The sequence below is a fragment of the Pavona decussata genome, unplaced genomic scaffold (assembly GCF_977016875.1).
Source record: "Pavona decussata unplaced genomic scaffold, jaPavDecu1.1 SCAFFOLD_383, whole genome shotgun sequence".
Lineage (NCBI taxonomy): Eukaryota > Metazoa > Cnidaria > Anthozoa > Scleractinia > Agariciidae > Pavona > Pavona decussata.
Window position 1 is genome coordinate 65396 of NW_028145756.1, and position 24022 is coordinate 89417.

A 24022-nucleotide genomic window follows, 5' to 3' on the forward strand; every position below is an offset into this window, starting at 1 on the left:
GCACATATACAAGAACCCTGCTTAAGTGTAGCAGTTACTAACTTGACTTTCACTTTTGTCCAATGCAGTGACCTTCATAACAACAAAATTGAAGGAGGATTTTATCTCCCCAAAAGTGTTAAGCAGATGTGAGTTTTGATTAAATGCATTAATATAACACAGAAGAATAGCGATTAGTCATACAACTGTTGATCTCAAAGTTCTACCTGGACCGTGTCAGTTAATTATTGAAGCTTGAGCGGGAAAAGAAATTGGACAGCAGCATCTGTCAACTTGCATGTTATTTTTGGCGGAATGTTCAGCTGTTCTGTATTTGGAAACAGGTTCCTCAAACTCATTAATAATTCATCAACAGCAAAGAAAATCACTACTGTGACCGTGGTTTGGATATGTGTTCCTAATTACCACAAAATTTTGCCAACTTTAGCATCGAATTTCTCCGAGAATTATCGATCATTTAAGAAGCCATATCAGACACTCGAAAGTGTGTTTCATCATATATCCAAGCACTTCTAAGCCGTTTAAAAAAATCTCGGCTGCAGCTCGTTTTTTCAACCTATTTCTCAGTGTTTAGATGTCTGATCAAACGCACCTTCTCGTGTTTGATATATTACTTCCCCTCCCCTCCCTATTCATGCTGTCGTCCTCTGTTGTTTCCTTTTTATTTCTCGATAATCATTGTAGGCTATCGTGATTATATATTTGATCTGACTGGCCAAATTAACTTATCATCTCAGTTGATCATCGTAAAGGGATTCGAAAGCTAACGTTTCCAGGGTTATCCCAGCTCATCAGTTTCGACTCCTCCACCAACGCACTGATAAGAACCCCCTTATCGAACCTCAATCCTGTCATCCCGGTAATACGACCAAGGTTTTATCGCTCACCGATGTCCGTATTAAAAGAGATACACATTAAATAAAAGCGTTGATGTGCCTTTTCAGGTCTTGAGCAATGTTTCTAGCCTCTTAGAAAAACACTCACACAAATAAGTACTGTAAGAGCTATCACCTCTTATCTTCTAGCAATCTACAAGAAAATGCACTGTCATTTGACGACCTTAAAGTGATTTTGAGAGGCTTAAAGAAGCTGTCTTTCTTGTAAGTGAGTTTTTCCTATTACTGATGACATTCATTATTAATGCAAGGTTAAAACTGTAATGTGTTTTTTCAGTTAGCTATGATAATGGGACCACAAAGTTAAAAACAAACAAAACAAACAAACAAAGAAGCAACAACAACAAAAAAGGATTCCCTAAGCAATGAAAATCATTTCGGCATTTCATTTGTGCACCTATTATCGTGGAAAGAGTGACCACACTTGGCTACCAATTTCTTAGTCGCCATAATATTAAGGAATTTTGTTGAGTTACACTGTTGTCAAATGATCTCATTCCGCCAAAGAAAACAACACACCATAAGGTGTCCAGCCTCCTTTAATTTTCCGACATATCTCAGACATTTTTATTGAAGCAAAAATGTCCTCGAAATGTCAGGATATTGGAGCATTTTTGTTCATAGTGGAAGCCAGCCTAAAATAAGATAAGCTCAGTTAACAAAACTTAATGGAGAAAATTGAATAAGGTAGTGTCCAGCCTTCTTTTATTTTTCGACACTGAAAGTAGGTTCTTAGATTAAAGAAGTCGTGAATATAAAAGTTTTTACACAACTTGATCAGGATGTTTGAAGAAAGTCTGACATGACTACTCTATTTTGAAGTTACTAATTTGGAGTATAAAGTACAATTCTACTCCCCAAACCTTCTTATCAAAACATTGGATTTTCAATATCTAATTTTCGATGCTCATAACAATTTGACTTAAGCTACGATAAACTTAATAAACTCTATTTTATTCCCCACAGGAAAGCTGATTCCAATAGACGCATTGGACCTGTTCTTAAGTCAGACATCTTTGATGGCTTTGAAAGAATGGTATTTCTGTAAGTCGCGTAGAAGATAAAGGTGGGGATGAATATACAATGCGAGTACTGTCATGAAGGGGCCAAAAAGCGGTATTTTTTCTTGTTCTCTAATGCCAAATATCCGTAAATTACAGAAAGAAAACGATGCAGTAAACGTTGCGACAATCAATCGGATGCGATTGCTAGAAAATTGAACCAAGTAAAAAGGGCAAACAAAAAATAAGAAAAGAACGTAGAGATAACAAAATAAGCAGAAAGGAACAGCTAAAGTAACACTTACAGACGTTAAATGGCCTTTAAAAACGGACAAAGGAAGCGATGTAGAAAGCGCCAAAAACTTAAAGCACAAAGCACAAAACGAGAATAAATAAAAAAGCAAAGACGCAAATTTATACTAATGAACTACGGAACAATAGACGAAGTTATGCAGAAAAAAACGAACAGAATAATAATGAATTTCAAAACGACATACAAGCGTGACACAACAAATATTCCTAAAAAAAACAAAGGAGTTCGTTTCAAAAGAATGCGGCCGCAACATGTCATTTACTAAAATGTTGAATGTACAGTTGCAGGGATGTCCACAACAGCATAAATTTGATTCTCCCTGCATTAAATTGTTTTTTTTTTTTTTCAACATTCTGCTTCTAAAACCCGACCCCCAACTCGTCCCAAAGGATGCGGATGTGGAGAACACTGTTAAGCTCAATGCTTTTATGGAAAGACGCGGAAGCAGATTGGGAGTTCAGATGTACTTAGATTTCGACTGAGCGCGACACAGAAGAAAAGAAACGCTTGAGACTGTCCACTGTTTTGGAAAATTCTTTAAGACTCATTTTTCAATATGGCTTATGAAATATTTGTTCACTTTTCCCGAATTATGTTAAATTAGGGACGGGCCATTATTTTTCTGGAAGGGGGGGGGGGGGGGGGGGGGGAGTATGAGAAAGTTTTTCCTGCAAACATTTTTTTTAACACATACGTCTCCGCAAACATGTTTTCCAACATCATCTTCGTGCAAAAATTTTTTTTTCCATTTTTTTTTGCAGTGTTCTTTTTATTTGTGCTAAATGTTATCACTGCCTTATTGAACTATTTTATGAAGGACGTAATCAATAGATTATAGCCACTTATTTTGTCGATATACTGTCCACTCAGCTCACCTTTTCAATTTTTTGGCAGCTACTGACGCAAATAAGGGGCATACGACAGGAAATAGGCAAAGGGAGTAGCGGGCTTTTTTTGAATTATAGCCACTTATTTTGTCGATATACTGTCCTGTCTGGTTAAAAAAGTTCAAAGGCACTTTAATTATTATTGAAAAAATAGAGTTCTCGTTTATTTTATAGAATAAACAACTACTACAAAAACGTTTTTCATTTGTCAACGAGTGTGTAATGCATGACAAAACAGCTGCTTGAACCATTTTGTCTATCGTCATTTTTTTAGATTTTATTCGTTTATGTCGTCCATGTAATTCATTGACTTCTCAAATATGTTTTAACTAGCAATGATAAATATAGCCAAGATTAAAGAATATTATCTGTTTAATACAGTTTCGTGAAAAACACCTGATATATGAAGTTTTGTACAGAGCAAAATGTTGACAAGTAACGTTAAGATTTAATTGCCACAATAAATTCCCATGTTTTCAAGAATGATATTTAGCTATTTTCAGATTTGTCATTTGCTTTATACGCAGTGACTACTTTTGTAGTGCCCAAATTGTGTTAATTTGTATACTAATGCTTCAATTTGTTACTTTATTTTTTTTATTTCAGTTTTGGTAATAATGTTTTTTTTTAATATCTTACCTGACTTCTCTGCAAACATTTTTTTTACCCTATCATGTTTGCAAACAATTTATTTTGTCTTTTCAGACCCTGCAAACAATTTTTTCCATATTTCTCATACCCCCTTCCACAAAAATAATAGTCCGTCCCTTAGTATATTTGATTTTAACGTTTGTCTTTCGTTTTAATCAGTTATACGAAAATTCATGCAATGCACAATTGATAATTCCTCCATGAAAATTGGGCAATATATCTTTTTAAAATTCGTCGTGATAGACCAGCGTGTGCCTTCATTCTCACCGCTCCTGACGATTTAATTTATACTTATCTAGATCCCTGGGAGACTGCGGCCTAAAGTACATCGAGAGTGGGGCATTTAGAGCGATGAAGCATCTGAAACAGCTGTAAGTAGATTATTTAATAACAAACCAGAGCAAGTTTTAGCGGCTTAAATTTTGTTTTCTTCCCTCAGGATTTCTTAGGGGAATGAAATTGTAAAGTACAATTCGTTATGGGCAGTGAACATTGAAGCCCTTGAAATCCCTCTGAACATGAAGTCCTTGAAAGTAAATTTGGCGCCGATATTATATTTAAATATTAAAAAAAAAAAAACAAAGAACAACAGAAACAACAACAACAAGTGCTTAACCATTTCCTTGGTCACGAAGATATTCGAACTCAGTATTTTTGATTAGATTACCTTTCTGTGTTGCAAATAGCTTGCAAAGAGCCGTATTAGTATCGGAGTGGCTTGTGGATCTTTTCCTGAGCCCTAGCTCTCACTATCAACTAAAGCACTTGCGCAAGCTAAAAAAAAGATAGCATCAAGACGTTCTAACAAAATCACAGTAATGCAAGCATTCAGCATGAACATAACAGGAACAAAGACACTGCTTTTCTGTCGGAATCTACCGAGCAATCAAGCTTAAGGAGATGTTAGGAGTATCTGTAATTACTAGAAATTTACTGAGTGTTCTGAGGCTATTAGACCAGTCACGAGTATGGAGAAAGTGCGAGAATGTTCTTAGTCACGCGGTGTTAGAATAATGTAGAATTGCATGACTAAGCATTGTTAAAAATAGAGTTATTGTAATATCCAAGAACAGCTGTGCCTAGAAACTTCTGGAATTCCTCTGATAACTATACATAAGTAGTCAGTCTCTAGCCAGTATCGTGGGGTGTGTGTGATTAGAGTCCTCAGTTCCCTGTGATTTCGAAAGTGGCATTCCGTGACAAGTGATAAGAGAAGTGATTTCCCTAGTGATTGTAAGTTGCAATTATTGTGGCGACTGGAGGCGGGATTTTCGGTAGTGGTGGCTTGTGACCAGTGTTGGAGGTAATATGTCAAAAACGAGGGCGAGTGCTTTATCACGGGTTCCAAATACCGAGAAACAGATGAAAGCACTCGGCCTGCGGCCTCGTGCTTTCATCTGTTTCTCGGTATTTGGAACCCGCGATAAAGCACGAAGCCCGAGTTTTTGACATGTCTTCTCAAATGAAACAATAAGAAATTAATCTCATTAAAATGCAAATGTTTGATCTCAGATGAAAAACATGTTTCATCTCAGATGAAAACCTGGTGGTGTTTCATCTGGTGTTTCATTGGGGTATCAAGATTCATCCACCTGACCGAAATGGAGGTCATTTATTGGCTTTTGACAGCATGAATTATTAATGAGTTTGAGAATGTTTGATCAAGAGTTTTGTCAAGACAAGGATAAAGCTATGCCAGCGGACGAGATAAATTATAAAGCAAGAATAGATTGTGTAGACTTTGTGACCAGTAATCGCTACCATTGTAAGTTTCATCAGTTGTTGTCTTAATGTAAAAATATTGGTAGTGATTGAATTTCTGGGTTTCACATCTTTTGATACACGTCCGTAACACTGTGACTGCGCTTGTGCTAATTCTTGAACAAAAGATACATAGGTTGATGTAACTCCTATTCTGTGTGTATGAGTGCGCCTTTACTATCGTAAGTAACTCAATCAGCAAAATTGATAACTAATTACCTAAAAAAAAAATGAAAAAAGGATCATGATCGTTTTCTTAAGATTTCAATGGCGCCTGAAATTCTCCCACAGCGTTTGTGTACAATGGTTTTGGTTCATGCAAATTGAATTTATTACATATTTCCTTAAAGAAACGTTTCTTTGCAGTGACCTTAGTTACAACCAGTTGTCTCGCTTACAACCGGGAGCATTGGAAGGACCTGGTGAAAAACTGATTACTTTGTAAGTCACTTAACCTAAAACAATTCCTATAATGGAGACCTCAATTTAAACTTTTCCACGACAAGGAAAAGCAGTAACAAATGGTTTGCTCTCACCAGGATGACTCTTCAGGAACTGTTACGATAGGAAGCTATTCGTGCAACTTGTCTCAATTGTGTCCACTGCGTCGTACTATTACGACACATGTTGACGAAACGTTGCGTAGTGAAATGAACATCCCTCACAAGGTTTTTGTTCCAGAAAAGTTTAGTAAGAAACGAAATTTGTTTCTAATCGGTGCAACACTGGCTGAATGTGGTGTAACATTGGCTTTATAATGTCACAAACGTGGGGCTTTTTCCAAAACTCGGCCGATGATTGGCCGATGATCTGGCCCTTTTTGTAGATTGTAGGAGGCTTGTGTTCCCGAAAGGTAGGCCAAGATACTTTTTTTTCACATAAGGTTCAGACTTTTAACGTTAAGTTGCTGCAGTGGTAGATTATTTTTATAGCTGAATTTTTTTCAGCACTAATGATGGATCCGAAAAAAGTGAGAAGCGAAACGAAACGAGAAGATAAGCTATAGCTATATTAAGGCGAAATTCAAATTACTTAAATTATCCAACTCAACTTAGTATTGTTTGAGTAAAGCACAAAAAAGGTAAAGATATACCCCAATATTTAGACAATTTGTCGTTTGTAAAGCAAAAAATGCCAATTATTAGGACTGAGCATAAAACCAGTTGGCTTCAAGACTTGCTACCTGTCGCATATTTAGTTTTAGTCGAGTCAATTGTTTGTTATCATCAACATCCTGGCATTAGTTTATGTTGGATAATAGATAGCTATCCCATTTTTTCAATTACTGTTGGTGAATATTCATTTTTATTCATTGCTTATTTTCATTTCAGACTTACCCTGCGGGATTGCATGGCAAAGTTGCTGGATTAGACATTTCTTTGCCACTTAGTGTTTGTTTGTTCTAGTGTTTTCCTCCTGACATTTTTTACTCACGATAGGTACCTGGGACATAACGAGATGTCGACGATAGCCGATGGCACATTTGAAAAATTCAACAATCTCGGCAGAATGTAAGTTGATATACACGCGTTAGCCAGTAGTTAGCCATTTTCGGCCATTGAAACAGTTATGTCAACGATAAACTGATTTAACAGACAACTTACTCCAAAGTTTGTCCTATTAGATGCAAAAATGTATTATTTATAAAATTGAAGTTGAAGATTTCGGACAGCATTAAGGCTATGAAGGGCTATGAAGGGGGGCGGGGGGGGGGGGGGGGAAAGTGGACGGTAGCAAGGTGCAAACAGTAGTAAAGGAGGGAACAACGTCGAAATAACAGCAGGAACAAGGGAGCAAGGACCCCCTGAGGTAAATAAATAAATAAATAAATAAATAAATAAATAAATTAATTAATTAAAAAATACAAATTTCCTGTTGGCTAGCGGGAACCGTGGTGGTTGCTTAATGGATTGCGACTCCGGGCACGAGGATGGCTTCTGGAGTACCATTTCAACAAGAAGAACGTGATTTAAAGGGTGAAATTGCATATATCCAAATTTATATATTGTAAACCACACTTTTTAGTCATGAATTGCAGTCATATGGTGCAGTACTTCGTAACAAACACAACACTTAAATCTCTTACAACTTTTCTTTATTAATTCCCTTTATGGTGGACACTTCAACCGCTCTGGTGGACTTTCGCTGCCCTGAGCTTTTGGTGCATGGCAGGGATACATTCGAGCACTCACCAGATCTGTTACAGAAGAGTGTACTAAAAATGTATTTTTTTTCGGAGGGGAGGGAAGGGGGGTGAACCATCATCTACTAAGTTGAAAGTAAAACGAGAAAAGAATATATAATAGCTGTTTTTAATATGACCATTTGATGATACAATAAACACCACTGATTAATGGTCTCAATATTATTTTGTCTCCACAGATATTTAGAATCGAATCTGTTGATGTCGGTGCCAAATTTGATAGGCCCTACCTTGTTTGCACATCTGTAAGTATTTATTCAGGGTGTAAATAATAATAATAATAATAATAATGATAATAATAATAATAATAATAATAATAATAATAATAATAATAGTAATAATATTCAGCGGTTTCTAGTTTGTAGGCCTCATTCGTTGGTGGCGGGACTTTGCTAAAAATCGCATGCCTCACCTCGTCCAGGCATGCAGCCTGACTATTCCCAGTTCCCTCTCCTACCCACAATCCTCTCCAAAACGAACTCGCCTCTTCGATACTACCAAACCTCTCTCTCTCTCTCTCTCTCTCTCTCTCTCTCTCTCTCTCTCTCTCTCTCTCTCTCTCTCTCTCTCTCTCTCTCTCCAAGATTGATAGATCAGCCATGAATGGTTATTTGTATGAGTATTAGACTTTCAGACATTTAGGCTATGACTTTTATATATGTATATATATTTTATTGATTTATTGACGCGCAATTTTAAGTTTCGCTTGGCTCACAGTACGCTCTGCGCACTGCGTTGCTTTCTGATACCGTGCATACAGATAGTTTTACTGTGCATAATAATAATAATAATAATAATAATAATAATAATGATAATGATAACAATAATAATAATAATAATTATAATAATTATAATAATAATAATAATAATAATAATAATAATAACAATAATAATAATAATAATAATAATAATAATAATAATAATAATAATAATACTTATAACTATGCCAGAAAATCATCCAGCAAGAATTCAGAGTAGAAATCCCGAGACACACGTGTTTGACTAACATGTTTAACTGTGAATCCACCTCTTTTTTAAAAACAAGTTTCTGTTCAAATTTGAGAAACCTAAAACAATTAGAAAATTATAATTAGACTCTTGAATTTAAATGTCCTTGGACGAAGCAGTAAGTGTTTACTAGAAGACATAACATTATTTCTGTAAGTAGTGTAGACATTGTAAGTACTTTTAGTTTTGTAAGTATAGTAAATATTGTTAACAACGTAGATATAGTTATTGTAGTTAGCATTGTGACTATTGTAAGTAATGTTAGTAGTGTTCAGTATAGTAAGTGACGTGTCATGTAAGGCAACTAAAAATTGTTAAAAAGATAATTAAAGTCTGGAAGCCTTACACACTTAAAAAAGAAACAACTCTTATTAAAAATTCATGCGGTTAATATTAGTCATTAGTATAATTACTCAGGTGATTATAGAGATTCTGTTGATCTCATTGGTCGAAAATTGCGACATATCCTGCCGTAATCACCTCGCGCGAGGTGATTATTGCGGAGCATTGATTTTCAAAATGGCCGCTAAGCGATTTTTTGATGTTTCTGAGGATAAAGTAGATACGACGAAAGAAAATGCAATTCCGAAAGGCACAGCAGCTTAGTCCAGGAAAAGCTTACATGCAGCTTAGACCGGGATGACACTTTTCAAAGGCAAGATATGAAAGTTTTGCTAATTGTAATAAAAAAAAAACGTGTAAATTGCAATGGAAATGTTGTCGATGTCGGTAGCAGTAAGCTTATAACTGCATATGAAAACAACAAATTAAATTTGCACAAAATTTTCTTTATTTAACAGAATGGTTTCACCAACAAAACGAATTTAAGGCAGATTTTGAAAAAATGGAAATAAACGAGATGAAAAAAGGAATAAGTTTACGTTTCAGTGAGGTGAAAAGACGGTAGTTTTTTATAATCTGAAAACTAGTTTGTCGTCAGTTCAAGCGGCTCTTGTTTTGGGCTTTTTATGCCACCACTGTTCTCCCCTTCATAAGACGGAGTCAAGGCAGCACACCCGGGTTTTCGACCGTTTCCAGCTCGGAGGGGTGAAGTGGCGAGGGCCATGAAGAGACTCACAGGTTTCAATCCGCAATTTATTACACTCGAACCAGGGGGTTTAGTAAAAAACCAATTGCTGGATTTAGGTGGGTGAGTGATAAAATGAAAGTGTAGAAAATTTTATATACGACTGACTTTACATATGGTGCGAAAATTGTTCAAGAAGGAATGAAGGTGCAGGACACAATTAACACGGATAAAGATACGGAAAATAAAAAATACATGGAAAAGTGTTAATTAACAAAAACCGCAACATCCTGGGGAGCTTCGCTAAATTTGCGGAAATTCAGCAATGAAAGCGAATCAATTAATCTGTCACTGAAAGTTCTTAGGACTAGCGCATTAAAAATGTCCAAGAGGATTCTGAGAAAAATTGTAGGCAAATGTCAAAGTTACTAATCTTCTTCTTCCAGCAGTACAAATTTTGAAATCGGTCCCACGAGCGTTGAATTCTTCGTTTTGACTTCTCCAACTCGAACGCGTTGGTCGTGGCCAGGGAAGATCTTCAAAACTCTGCCAAGGAGCCACCTTCCGCGAGGGGAATTTTCATCCACAAGCATTACGAGATCATTGACCTTCAAGTTTCCTTTCTCGCGAACCCATTTTTGACGTTACTGTAAAGCTGGAACGTATTCTCTTAGCCACCGTTTCCAAAAGCAGCCAGCAGGGAATTGGGCTCTCCTCCATTGTTTTCTGCTGTAAAGATCTTCGCGAACAAACAGACCTGGAGGCAGAGCGAGATTTTTCTGTTGCAGCAAAAGGTGGTTCGGAGTGAGTGGTTCCAGGTCGCTTGGATCATCGCTGCTGGGAGTAAGCGGGCGACTGTTAAGAATGGTAACAACCTCTGCGAAGACCGTGCGTAAGGCTTCCAGTCCAACCAACGCATCTGGATTGCCAAGGATCGCCTTCATGGTCTTACGCACACTTCGAATTAACCGTTCCCAGACCCCATTCATATGGCTCGCGGCTGGAGGCTGAAATTTCCACTGGAACATTGGGCACTGGGAGCAATTAATCCCGTCCTTAATTAGTTGCTTGTTTAGATCATCCTGATTCCACTGACGAATAGAGTTGCGGCGAATTTCCTTGTCCGCTCCGACGAAATTTGTTCCGGTATCACTCCAGATTTCTTTGGGACACCCACTATTCGAGATAAATCTGCGGAGGGCTTGAATAAAGGCATCGGACTCTAATGAACTCACGTCTTATATATGCACGGTGCAACTGGTAAGGCAGGTGAAGAGGCAACCGTACACCTTTTCTGAACTCCGACCACGCTTCACGTAGAATGGGCCAAAGAAGTCGATTCCTGTGTAGGTGAACAGCCGATCATAGGGGGTGAGACGTTCCTTCGGCAGGTCGGCCATCAATTGAGTCATGGGGAATTTATTACGCTTGCGACAATCGATGCATCTTCGTAGAACATGGCGCACGAGTGACCTTGTTTGAATAATCCAGAAATGTTGTCGTATGAAGGAAAGTACGTGCTCTCGACCGGCGTGCCCCAGGATTTCGTCGTAGTAGCGCACGATCAGGGTGGAAACTGGATGATCTTTAGGAAGCATCATCGGATGGGCAGCTTCGAAGGCAATAGGAGCGTGACGAATTCTTCCTCCGACGCGCACAGTTCCTTCTACGAGTACAGGAAGAAGAGTTGCAAGCTTGCTTTGACATTTAACTAGACGACCATCGATTAAGGAATCAATCTCTTCGGCAAAGGCTTGGCGTTGCACCAACTGTACAATTTTCTTGGAAGAGCACCGTATCTCTGAAAGGGATATTCCACCTCTCTCAGTAGAAGTTCCTTTGTTCTGAATATGGTTAACAAAACGTAACAACCAGGCGACAAGAGTTAAGAGGCGAGGCCAAGGTGAATAGCGACGCAGAAGCAGGTCCAGTGATGATCCACGGTCAATCACCATGACGGTTCTTTCAACTTGAACTTCACTGCCGTCTTCTAGAATATTGCCAATCCTTCTAACTGGCCAATGTTCTTCGGGCTTCAGGAGGAAACTTGGGCCAGAGAGCCAGCGGCAATTTGGGTCAACATCATGTAGCTTCATTCCTCTGGAACCATCGTCAGCTGGGTTCAGTGATGTTGGCACATGTTGCCATTGCTGAGGAGTTGAGGCTTCATGAATTTCGTTCACTCGATTAGCAACGAATGGCTTGAAACGCCTCTTCTCGTTTGTAATGTACTGCAAGGTCGTCAAAGAGTCTGTCCAGAACGTAACACCATGAAAGGAGTATGTCAAGCTCGTCGCGTATCAGTAGATGCAAGCGTGTAGCTACCACTGCTGACTGTAACTCTAAACGCGGTATGGACCACTGTTTCAGCGGGGAATTGCAGGTCTTTCCCATAACAAAAGCGCAATGGACCTTTCCCGTATCATCAAAGAGCCTTAAGTAGCCAACTGCAGCGTACCCTTTGTTGGATGCGTCAGAAAAATAGTGCATTTAGACATCGGTGATGACTCAGGTGCGAGAAAATGATTTGAAGCATCGCAGAATCTTGATGTTCGCAACAAGAGGCAGAGACTCTACCCATCCATTCCACTGTGTTAGTAAAGGCTCTGGAATAGGGTCATCCCACTGGACGTCCATTCTCCATAGTTCTTGAAGAATGACTTTGACTGGGAGGAGAAACGGGCTCAAAAAACCAAGTGGATCAAATAGGGAACTAAAAGTCGAATGAATGCCACGTTTAGTTGGAGGTTTGTTCGCGGGAACAACCTTGAATTGCAAGGTATCCGAAACTGCATCCCAGTGTAATCCAAGTGCACGGCTGATGGGAAGTTGGTTGAGTTCGAGATTGATCGAAGGATTCCCTCGTTCCTCTTGTGGGAGGGCCTTTAACACCAGCCTACTGTTGCTTGTGAACATCGTTAGGTGGAAGCCGCCCTCACTCAGTAGCCTGGTCAGCTGGTCTGCAAGCCAAATCGCCTTCTCTGTTGTCGGCGCAGATTTCAGTACATCATCAACGCAGAAATTTCTGTGTACGGTCGTGATGACTTCAGGGCTATACCGGCCTTTAGTATCGTCTGCCGTCTGTCGAAGTACCTTGTTGGCACAGCAAGGGGATGAAGTTGCTCCAAATATGTGAACAAGCATCTAATATTCCTTAGGGGGAAGATTTGAAGAAGCATTCCACCACAAGAACCCTAGGGCGTCTGCATCCTCTGGAAGAACTTTGACTTGATGGAACATCGACTCTACGTCAGCTGTGAACGCAGTTTCTTCTTCTCGAAAGCGAATAAGTACGCCAACCAGGTTATTTGTGAGATCTGGGCCATGGTACAACCGATCGTTCAGGGAAGTGCCATCAAATTTAGCGGCAGCATCAAATACCACGCGTACTTTTTTGGGCTTGTTAACGTTCAGCACCGGGTGGTGTGGTAAGTACCAAGTGATCTTCTATCTCTTAGAGGCCTCTTCTTCGTTTAGCTGTCTTGCATATCCTTTACTAACGTAGTCATCAATGACGGAACGGTACTTTTCCTCTAGGCCAGGATCCCGGTTAAATCTCCTTTTCAGAGCTTGAAGACGACCTTCTGCCAAGGCTCTGTTAAATGGAAGGTAGGGTACTTCCTGCCTCCAGAGAAGGCCCATCTGGTAATGGCCGTCAACCTTAGAGATTGTGTTCTCTATTATCTTCAGCGCCTTTCGATCCTCAACAGACATTGGCCTAAAGGCTTCTTTCATGGTTCCGTGGGACTCAATTCGCCAGAATTCCTCCAACTGTCGATTGAGAGAAACATCTTCAAAAGAAGCGTGATGCAGGTTGAACTGATGCCTACCACCTACACTGCTGGAACTTCCAAGGACACTCCAGCCAAGGCAGGATCGTATCGCGAAGGGCTCATTAGGTCTTCCTTTTCTAACTTTTAACGGAATAAAGGCTTCCCGGATGTTCGTTCCAATAAGAATAGAAACCTTCTTTCTTTCTACTTCGGGAAAATGAACTTGACACAAATGCGACCATTGCTCCATCTTCTTGCAAGCTGTTACATGCTTAAGTGGGATGGTAAGGTCTCGTACCGCCCATGCATTGCGCACAGTAATCTGGTGTGAGTGTTGATCATCAACGAGCGCTATTTTGAAGTCAACCTTTACTCCATTCTCCTGTTTGTCTCTTTGGCTTACTGTGGAAAGGAGGAGTTGTCCCACTTCGCCTTCAATACTAAGCTGGTCGACGAAAGATGGGTCAATCATGGTGACGTCGGAGCCGGAGTCGATCAAGCCGTAAGTGGTTGTATATCGTCCATCGTTGGCGATGACCTTGAGGGGCATGATCTGCAGGTAAATCTCAGAGGATTCAACCAAGGTTGCAGTAGCGCACGTGCTCGAGGGAGCATCTTGGTCGCTTGGCAGAACAGTAGGCATGATTGGGATGACTGTGACTTCAGTGTTGTTAGTATGATGATCAGCATTTTCTCGGGATGGACCTGACAGGTGAAGCAAAGTGTTGTGAGACCTTCCACAACCAGGTACCTTACAACGCATTGGCGACTTGCACGAATTGGCCTTGTGTTCCGTAGAGTTAATGCAGTTGCAGCAAATCCGTTTTCTATTGACTAAGGCCCTCCTCTCCTCGACGGGCTTGGACTTGAATACCCCGCAGCGATAGAGTGGGTGGCACTGGACACACAAGGGGCAATTGATGGCTTTAGTGACTTTATTGATCGCAAGTTTGCTGGCCTCCCTAGAGGTACTTGTGGTAAAAGTGGTAAGGTGACGCAGATGAGACTTGTCTCGATCTTCAATTCGTTTGTGTGGCTTCACCTCAGAAGAAGTTATAAAAAGCGGATGATTAGCCAAATCAGCTCGGTCATTCAGGAACTCAACAATGTCTTTGAATGTGGGGATAATTCTTCCTTGGCGTTAAGGCTTCTTCAAATGTTCTCGAAACTTGTCTTGGAGCCATTTGGGCAACCTTAGTATCACTTTCTCGAGATTGTCAGTGTTCATTTCTCCTAACCAGTTCATTGTTCCCAGGGTATCATACATAACTTGTGCCATATCTGCATAGCGTTGGAGACCTTCTTTGTCTTGAGATGCGATGGGGGGACCTTTAGTCAGAGTGTCGACGCAAGCTCTTACGATCTTAAATGGTTGGCCAAAACGACTTTGCAGGACTTCTAACGCCTTGGTTAAACCTCCTGGCAAGGCCTCGTACCTTTGCACAGCTCTAAGAGCAGAACCCTCGAGAAACTGCAGCCGGCGAGCCATCTTAGTCTGTTCATCCAATGCCTTCGATTCTACCATCTGGCGAAATCTCTGTCTAAATAGTGGGGAGCCATCAAACTTAAGCACCTGTAGTGGAGGTAGACCTTAGTCGGCACTAAGTCTTTCTATTGTGGTAGCAATAGTTGCAAGGAAGCTTTCACCCATTGGCTGAAGAGAAGGTGGAAGGTGTCCTGAAATTGGGTGATAAGGCAGGAGAACTGGACCATAGGCTTGAGCACACGAGCTAGCGCGTGAATACGAGGACGGCAACGTTGAGGCAGACATAACCGGAACCACAGAAGCACGCGTAGGCATCGGTGGGAAATCAGGAACACACGTGGGGTACGGAGGTAACGTGGAGACGCGCGAGGACACCACAGGAACTGAAGAGGTTCGCAAGGAAGCACACGTAGGCATGGGTGGAAAATCTGTAAGACGCGTAGAGTACGCAGGTAACGAGGATACGCGCGAGGACACCACGGGAACTGCAGAGGCTTGCAAGGAAGCACACGTAGGCATGGGTGGAGAAGCGGGAACACGAGTAAAGTTCGTAGGCAACGTGGAAACGTGCGAGGACACCACTTAGACTGGAGGGGCTTGAAAGGACGTGGATGAAAACTCAGGAAAACGTGAAGAGGGCGCAGGTAACGTTGATTCACGCGAGGACGTGTCGGGAAGAACAGAGACACGCGAAGACGTGACGTGGCAGGTCGAGACTCTCTTGGATGAGACGGAACACGTGGATGGAGACGCGTGAAATGATGTGGACCAGGTGGGGTGCACAGCGCTACGTGTGGACAGAGCAGGATGCGTGCCATCCCGCGGGATGGACCCTAATTGCGTGGAAACAGCTTGAGGGAAAACAACTTGAGGACTAGCGTCGGTTACGCTTGTAAAGTTTCCATCAATGTCAATATTTCTGTTAAAACTATGGCGCTTAGGTGGATTTTCCTCAAACTGCAAACAAGAAAACTCGCGTTCTGCTAACTTGAACTCCAAATCTGCCAACTCTGTCCTTTCCTTAGCTTTGTCTGCCTCGGCGTCGAGCTTCGCTTATTCCAGTTGGTGTTGAAATTCGAATTGCTTTTGTTTCATTTCAAGTTCCAATAACTTGACTTTCATTGCAGTTGTCCTCAATCGTTTCTGCTCGGTTTGTTTCTCGATTAAAGCCGCTTTTTCTGCCGCGATTTTTGCTTCGCGAAGTCTCGAGCTTGCTGCACTTAACTTGGAAGTTCGACTGCTCTGCGATTTCACCGATCCTCGAGGCAATGAAGTGCTGACACGGGGTAATTCTTCTTCCTTCATTCATTCATTCATTCATCCATCCATCCATCCATCCATTCATTCATTCATTCATTCATTCATTCATTCATTCATTCATTCATTCATTCATTCATTCATTCATTCATTCATTCATTCATTCATTCATTTATTCATTCATTTATTAATTCATTCAATCATTCATTTATTCATTTTCGTTTTTTCCTTTTAGTCATCTGGAAAATAATCGTATAACGGATTTATCACGACTCGTAAAACCAAGACGTCGATGTTTTGCATCACTGTAAGTGCAGCCATTGTTGTAAGAAACTTTCCTAACCTGTAAGAAAAAAATCTCCAAATATGTTCACAGGCATTAAATCAATAATGTTTATTTATCAGTCTGTGTAGCAGTGTTTCCTTTTCGAGAGCACGGGAGGCTCGGGAGGGGAGAGTATGGAAAGGCAATGCATGCCTTCCACTGATCGCAGAAATTTTGCCAAACATCCCCCAAAATTCTGCTAGTGGTTCTTCTCCTTTGGGACACTCGCTTTCACGTGTAGAACAATGTGGCAAGATTGTTTACGGTTAAAAATGGATCGGAAAGTCAGCACGAATAGGCCATTTCCGAGTTGCTGTGAACCTCGTTATCGAAGCGAAGCTAAGTGCAAAGCTTTTGATATTAAAATCAGTTTTGTTTGCATATGAATGAAAACTAATTTTCATAATTAAAACTTTGCACTTAGCCTCGCTTTCATAATGAGGCTTACAGCAACTCGGAAATGGCCTATTCTATCACATACTACCCCCTTAAAGTCTCGGTCTTTCGAAAAGTGAAGCCTCCTGGGTATTAATAGTAGGCTCATCGTGATTTGCAAGTTTTAATACTGACTGAATAGAGAGCCTGTCCATCTTTGACCTTCTTTTAACTATTTAAGGAAATTGTAGCTAGGTCTGGTCTGGCTCACTGAAATGCATGATTTTTCCTACAACCTTGTTTGTCTACTTATGTGTGTAATAGGAAGCGAATCATAGTATGGACCGTGCATGTAGTAAGCTTTATCTTGCAATTTATGTATAACCAGGACAACAAGTCACATGTTCTTGTTGCCTGTGCCTGCTTAAATCACAGCTGTGCTTTGTCATCACATTGCGTCGATTTCTTTTAGTATTGTGTGTTTCATTTCCTCGTTTTGTTTAAAGGCCCAGTTTCACCCATTTGGCTTTGCGGCCGTTTGTTACTGTTTACAAGCGCTTGTATTGTTTAGTCGTGGGATCTGATTGGTTTACAAGAATATTCACGCTGGTATGAAAGTCTTGGCGTATTCAAAATAAATCAGACCATTCAAATCGGACTGGTTGATTTCGTTTCAGTCGCTCCGATTTATTTTAATCTCTGCACCAAAAAGAAATATTTACTCTCCAAAGCGCTCGAGTTCTCTGTACTCCTTTGTGAAAATTTCTCGGCGAACGAAAGTCGAGGGTTTGGTTCGTTTTTCTGCATTCGTTTCTTTGAGCGACGCGGCGGAACAGTCGAACTGTTACAGCCGGCAGCCCTCAACATTAAATAATTTTTGTCCGAAGATTTTTATTTTATTGTTGTATAAGATAGACAGTCACTGAAAGGGTCCTGTCGATTATTATTGAAGTTGAAATTAAAAGAAATTAAGAGTGCTAGACTCAATGTTAGATCAGTTAATATCGCTTTCAAAATTATAGCGCACTACGCCGAACTGGTCTATCGGTACTATCATGAAATTATTTCTACCTTTGATGATATAGCGAGGGGCTCCCATTGATAACAGACAGCTTTTTACATCTGAAGGGGCTACCCTGAGCGGTATAAATCAATTTCAAAGGTAGAAATCAGGAACATCGCTACAACAGATGCATGCATGGAGACATGAAATCCTCCCGCTTCTTTGTTTCAGACTAAAAACTATGCAAAGAGTTTCTGAGACGAATATATTCCTTCGGAATAACAGCTGTACAACTACATTGTCAACCGCAAGATGTTACTTAGAAGCAACCGACGATTTTCTGATTTTCCTTTCCACAGGAAGACTGTTCTTGAAAATATCCACATAAATAAAGCGAGAGGATATTATACAAAGCTTAATGACAAGAAAACTAGTGATATTCCTGGAAATGAGCTCAATGAATGTGGATTACTTTTGCTATTTAGTGCCCGCTGATACTTTTCTGAATTTTCGACTGTGCAAAGTTCAGCTCGGTGCGCAATGCCTCTTGGTTGAACATGGGCCTATAAGCAAGGCTATTGGCTGTGTTTAGAATAATGAACAGGTAATGTGCTTGCTTGGAAAGGAAACGCAGGTTAAAAATAAACAGAATAATGATGCAAAAATTTATTTATGCATGTTGTATTTATCTCCATAACTTAATTGTAAATTTGGTTGTTGGTGTCTCGTCAAAGCAGAATTTAGACCCTCGAGGTGGAGGTATGTTTCAAATGTACTTTATGAACTCAAGAAGTCGTCTGGCGGCCCCATCACTTTCCCCTTAAAATAATAATAAAAAGTAAAATAAAAAAAATCAGGTTTGGAGCTCTTTGTCTCTGTTTTAAAATGAGGATAATCAGCTATTAGAATAGTCAGCTATTAGTTGTAATGCCCCCTTGCATGACAATGAAATTGTACGACGGTTTGACTTTTGTAACTGATAATTCAATTTTTTTAGGTCATTGGCTAATAATCAGATTACCTATCTGCCAAAGGATGTATTTCGGAACATTTCTGTACTCGGGTTAATGTAAGTTGGACATAACTAGCCCATGACTGTGCGCGAAGTTTGTGTTACGGTCTTACAGTGCGACTACTGTAAACGGGGTCACTTAAACGAGACTAGCCAATCAGATTGCAGGACAAGAACAATGAATTTCAACCAAAGTCAATTGAACCAATCACGAGTAGACGAAAAACAACAGTTCAAAACTACTGTTCGTATCATAATGTGACCTGATTGGCCAGTTCTAAGTGACCCCGGTAATAGTAGTAGCACTGTCATCAATTCGAATGTTTTGCTGGAATTCAACTTCACAATCGAATTATTCTTCTGGGGCCAATTGTTCAAAACCAGATTAACAGGCGAGATTTTCAGTTCACATACATTTCCTTATAATTGTTTTGTAAGGCAAGACTTCGTCCCTCAAATCTAACAAATCGAAAGGGAGTAAAATTTCAATTTGTGGGTGGCCGTATTTTATTGGAAAACCCAACGCGGCTTCCTTCTACAAACAGAAACGCTACCAGGATCAGAAAAAAAAAAAAAAAAAACAGTCACCTTTTAGGAGCAAAAACCTGTTTGCTTTGGCCCAAGGTCGCGATTACTCAGAAATGCGGACGAAACATAACATACTACAAACTCGCAAAATAATTGCATGTTAGGGTAAGTTAACACTCGTTTCCATCTCTGAAACTGACCTTGGACATTCACTTAAAATTATATTAAGTAAAACTTATTTCAAACGTAAGAGAAAAAGAGGGAAAATACATCAATATAAGCTTCGAACCTGCGTCGTTAGTTTAATTTCTTTTATTCGTAATCACTACACCAACAACTTGGACTAACTCCCGAGGATAGTAATTTTTAATATAGAGTTACCCATCACAATAACGAAAACTAATTATTTTAGAATCAGTACTTAAAAAAGAAGTTCCTCTATAAAATTACAAGCCCTTCCTTCATTCCACACATTTGCATTGAAGGGGCGAGATGCAAATTTAGCCACCGTTAAGTCGAGGCAAGTTGTTTACTCAAGCGTCCTCTGAAAAAATTATATACCTTAAAATTTTATAATATATATCACCACATAAGCATGAGATATCAAGTTCTAAAGGTAAGCCAATTTTATTGACAAGGGCCGTAGAAAAAGACACATACAGTTTGTCAGTTGTATACGCTTTGATGGTTGACTGTCAACTGAAGGTGAGAACGGCCAGGCCATGCCCCTTTTATACCAGACCTTCCGGTTTAACCCTAAATACTGTAGGTATCTTGCAAACCCCAAAGCGATGCCCCTTGCCTAGCTTGATTTCTATATATTGACTTAGTTTTCTGCCTGATAAATGTCTTCTATTCCCGTGAAAATCATTCCTATGACTATAAGGAATACTACACCGTGTAAACCTCATTAAGTGTCCAAGGTCAGTTTGAGATGTGGAAACAAGTGTCAACGGGAAAAAGTATGGGAATTGGTAACCAAGCCTTTGATTTCTTTTCTGCCCATCCAAGATGTTGTCGTTCACTGTCACAAGGTCCATTTGGATTTACATACCCCAAAAACGAAGCGCCCTTTGGACAATTAGAGTAGTCTAATAAGCATATTGACAAAGATTCCCGTCCATTTTGACATACAGGATTTGTTTAGCTTCATACTGGTTTATTTAATTCAGATTGTTAATTAAAGGCGCGGTTTTTTTTGGGGGGGTGGGGGGGGGGGCATATTCTGTGTATTCTGACAAAGCAATACACTGAAAAAAAAAACTGTGTTGTATCTGTTGCCCAGTAACGAAATATATAAAAATGGCCAGATTTAAAGACTCGAATATCTTATTAATTTTTTTGGAAGACAACTATATTTATATTTTTTTCTGATTTTGGAATATAAGGAGATGTCCCCCCACCCGCCTAAAAAAATAGAATAGGAAGAAAGAAAAACGGGCCCTAAAATTAGTTTATCATTTTATCGCAGTGATTTATCCTTCAACAAAATAGAAGCCATACCAGAAGACATGTTCCTTGGATACAAAACTCTAGCCCTTTTGTAAGTGAAATCACAGGTTACTTTTAATCCCATTCAGAATTCCGTGTTTATATTGAACCATGACAGAAGCGTCTAATAATAATAATAATAATAATAATAATAATAATAATAATAATAATAATAATAATAATAATAATAACAATAATAATAATAATAATAATAATAATAATAATAGTAATAATAATATATGTATATATATTTTACTGATTAATTTACGTGATATTTTAAGTTTCGCTTGGCTCACAGGTTACGCTACGCGCCCTGTGGTGCTTCTTATACTGTGCATAAGATAGTTTTACTGCGCATAATAATAATAATAATAATAATAATAATAATAATAATAATAATAATAATAATATTCCAAGCAAAATTGATATTTACAAGTTAATAATAATCATAATAATAATAATCAATTTAAATAGCGCTTTTTATATGATATTCAAAAGCGCTTACAATATAAAAACGAAAAATTTAGTCAAATCAATAAAATATAAAATTTAAGAATAATCAATCAAACAAAAAAGTAAGAAATAAAATAAACAAAGTAGGAAATAATCAGATGTCATATGCTTTTTTAAACAAAAATGTCTTCAAGTGTTTCTTGAAAGTATTTAAGTTCTCGGCAGTGCTAATTGCCAGAGGAAGCCTTTTCCACTTGGATGGACCAGCAAAAGCGCATGCTCGATCACCAAAAGTCTTACATTTGGTTCGAGGCACCTCTAACAAAGTGAGGTCATTAGATCTCAAAGAGCTTCTGATTGATGCCTTTTCCCTGATGAGATCACAGATATAACGTGGAGCGATACCATTTAACGCTTCGAAAATAAGTAGTAATATTTTGAATTTAATCCGAAACTCTACGGGTAACCAGTGAAGATCTTTTAGATAGGGTGAAATGTGATTAAATTTGGGTACTAGACAGACGACTCTAGCTGCAGCATTGAGGACTTTTTGGAGCCGATCCAGTTGATATTTTGTAAGTCCAGAAAGGAGAGAGTTGCAATAATCCAAGTGAGATGTCACAAAAGCATGAATTAATATCTTGGTGGCCTCAGTGGAAAGAAATTTTCTTATTTGTCTAATCTTGTAAAGACCCTTCAAGGCTTTGTTACAAATGTTTCCAATGTGAATGTCCATTGCCATGTGCTCATTAAACCAAGATCCCAGATTTCTGGTACTCTTTACAGGTTCAATGATGGAGTCCCCAACCATGATAGAATTGATATTTATTTTGGACAGCTGACCACGGGAGCCGATAATCAGAAATTCAGTTTTAGAGTCATTTATCATAAGACGATAAGAGACCATCCAGGCACGGATATAAGCGACACACTTTTCAATCGCACTAACTGCATTATCCTGGGCCAGCTGTGATTCCGGTTTAAAAGAAAAGTAAATCTGGGTATCGTCTGCAAAGGCATGAGCAGATGGAAAGTGTTTTCTTATGACTTCAAACAATTTAGATCCATAGAGATAAATAAAGGACTGGGCCCAGACAGCTTCCCTGAGGTATTCCACGAGACAAGTTGAATTCATCAGAGAGATTGTTCTCTATAACAATGCATTGCTTCCTTTCCGATAAGTAAGACTGAAACGACATAAGAGCAGTGTCCGTTACACCAAAGTCGTTTTCTAAAGTATTCAGCAGTAAAGAGTGGTCAAATGTATCACATGCTGCACTAAGGTCCAAAAGAACCGAAAGAGTAACTTCTTGCTTATCCATATTAAGCAAAATGTCATTCTGGACTTTAAGAAGGGCAGTCTCAGTGGAAGAAAAACGACGATAGGCTGACTGACAATCCGGTAGTAGAGCATTTTCTTCGCAATGACGTAGAAGTTGATCGACAACAGCTTTTTCAACAATTTTCGAAATAAATGGAAGGTTACTAACTGGTCTATAGTCCTTGAAATCAGTATCGCTTCCATCCTTCTTTTGTAAAGGAGTAACTAGTGCAGTTTTCCACTGATCAGGTACATAGCCTTTGGTCAATGAGTTATTTACAAGATCAGTGACTTTACAAGCCCGAGCATCAATGCAAAGTTTGAATAGCCATGTTGGTAAAGGATCTAGTTGACATGTAGCGTTCGAAGAACTTTTAATTAACTGACGTACATTGGTTTCAGACAATTCTGAAAATTGACTTAATTTCACATCACCGCAGCGACAGTCCAGAAGAGGAGGCTCCACATTGATAGCATCAATGTTTTCCAAAATTAAATAAAGATTCTTGATATAAAATTCCCCAAACTCATTTGCCAAACAGACAGGATTAGTAAACTGAGGAAGGGTATTTCCACAGCTTTTTTTACACAGTGATTTGACGATTTGAAACAATTTTCGCGTATCACCAGTGCACTCAGAAACACGGCCAGAATAATAGGCAGACCGAGAGGCCTTGGAAAGAGAAGAATACTCCTGACAGATTACACGAAAAGCTTGTTTGTCGGATTCAAGGCCAGATTTTCTCATTGATCTTTCCAATCTTCTGCGTCTCCTTTTGAGATTTCTAAGTTCATTAGTAAACCAGGGAGCTTTTGGTCGAGCAACAATTTCCTTGGATATCATAGGGGCATGAAGATCCAGTGTAGTTATGAGGGCGTTGCAAAATTCATGTACTAGTTCATTCAGGCCATCCGAAGCAAGTGGCAGTTTCAATGATGAAATTAGATCAGATTGAAAATCAGTGATATTTATATCTTTTAGCTTTCAATAGGATAGGTGCTTAGATGTTAAAGCAGGTTTAGGAAAACCAATGTGGGTAATAACTGAATAGTGATCCGAAATAAGACATGTGACCATTGGAACTCCAAGACTAAAATCGGCAACCGATCTACTAATCAAGAGATCAAGTGTATGGCCAGACACATGAGTAGGAGCAGAAACATGCTGCTGTAGACCAAAAGTTGTCAAAATTTGGCAGAATCTTCTTGTATCAGCATTCTGATGGTCATAAAGGTGGAAGTTAAAGTCAC

At 39.3% G+C, this 24022-nt stretch overlaps 1 protein-coding gene across 4 annotated transcripts in view; it reads left to right on the plus strand.

Annotated features, from left to right (window-relative positions):
- LOC146451818 (uncharacterized) overlaps positions 1-24022 on the plus strand; it is a 36822-nt gene that overhangs the window by 3516 nt on the left and 9284 nt on the right. For 3 of the 4 annotated variants that reach the window (XM_085098596.1, XM_085098598.1, XM_085098600.1), the window contains exons 4-13: positions 69-128; positions 1026-1100; positions 1863-1940; positions 4048-4119; positions 5876-5950; positions 6949-7020; positions 7892-7957; positions 16499-16570; positions 18964-19035; positions 20978-21049. In XM_085098596.1, the coding sequence (XP_084954722.1) occupies positions 69-128; positions 1026-1100; positions 1863-1940; positions 4048-4119; positions 5876-5950; positions 6949-7020; positions 7892-7957; positions 16499-16570; positions 18964-19035; positions 20978-21049 (714 nt within the window). The remainder of the gene's footprint in view (positions 1-68; positions 129-1025; positions 1101-1862; positions 1941-4047; positions 4120-5875; positions 5951-6948; positions 7021-7891; positions 7958-16498; positions 16571-18963; positions 19036-20977; positions 21050-24022) is intronic. The other variant, XM_085098599.1, reaches the window with a different exon arrangement.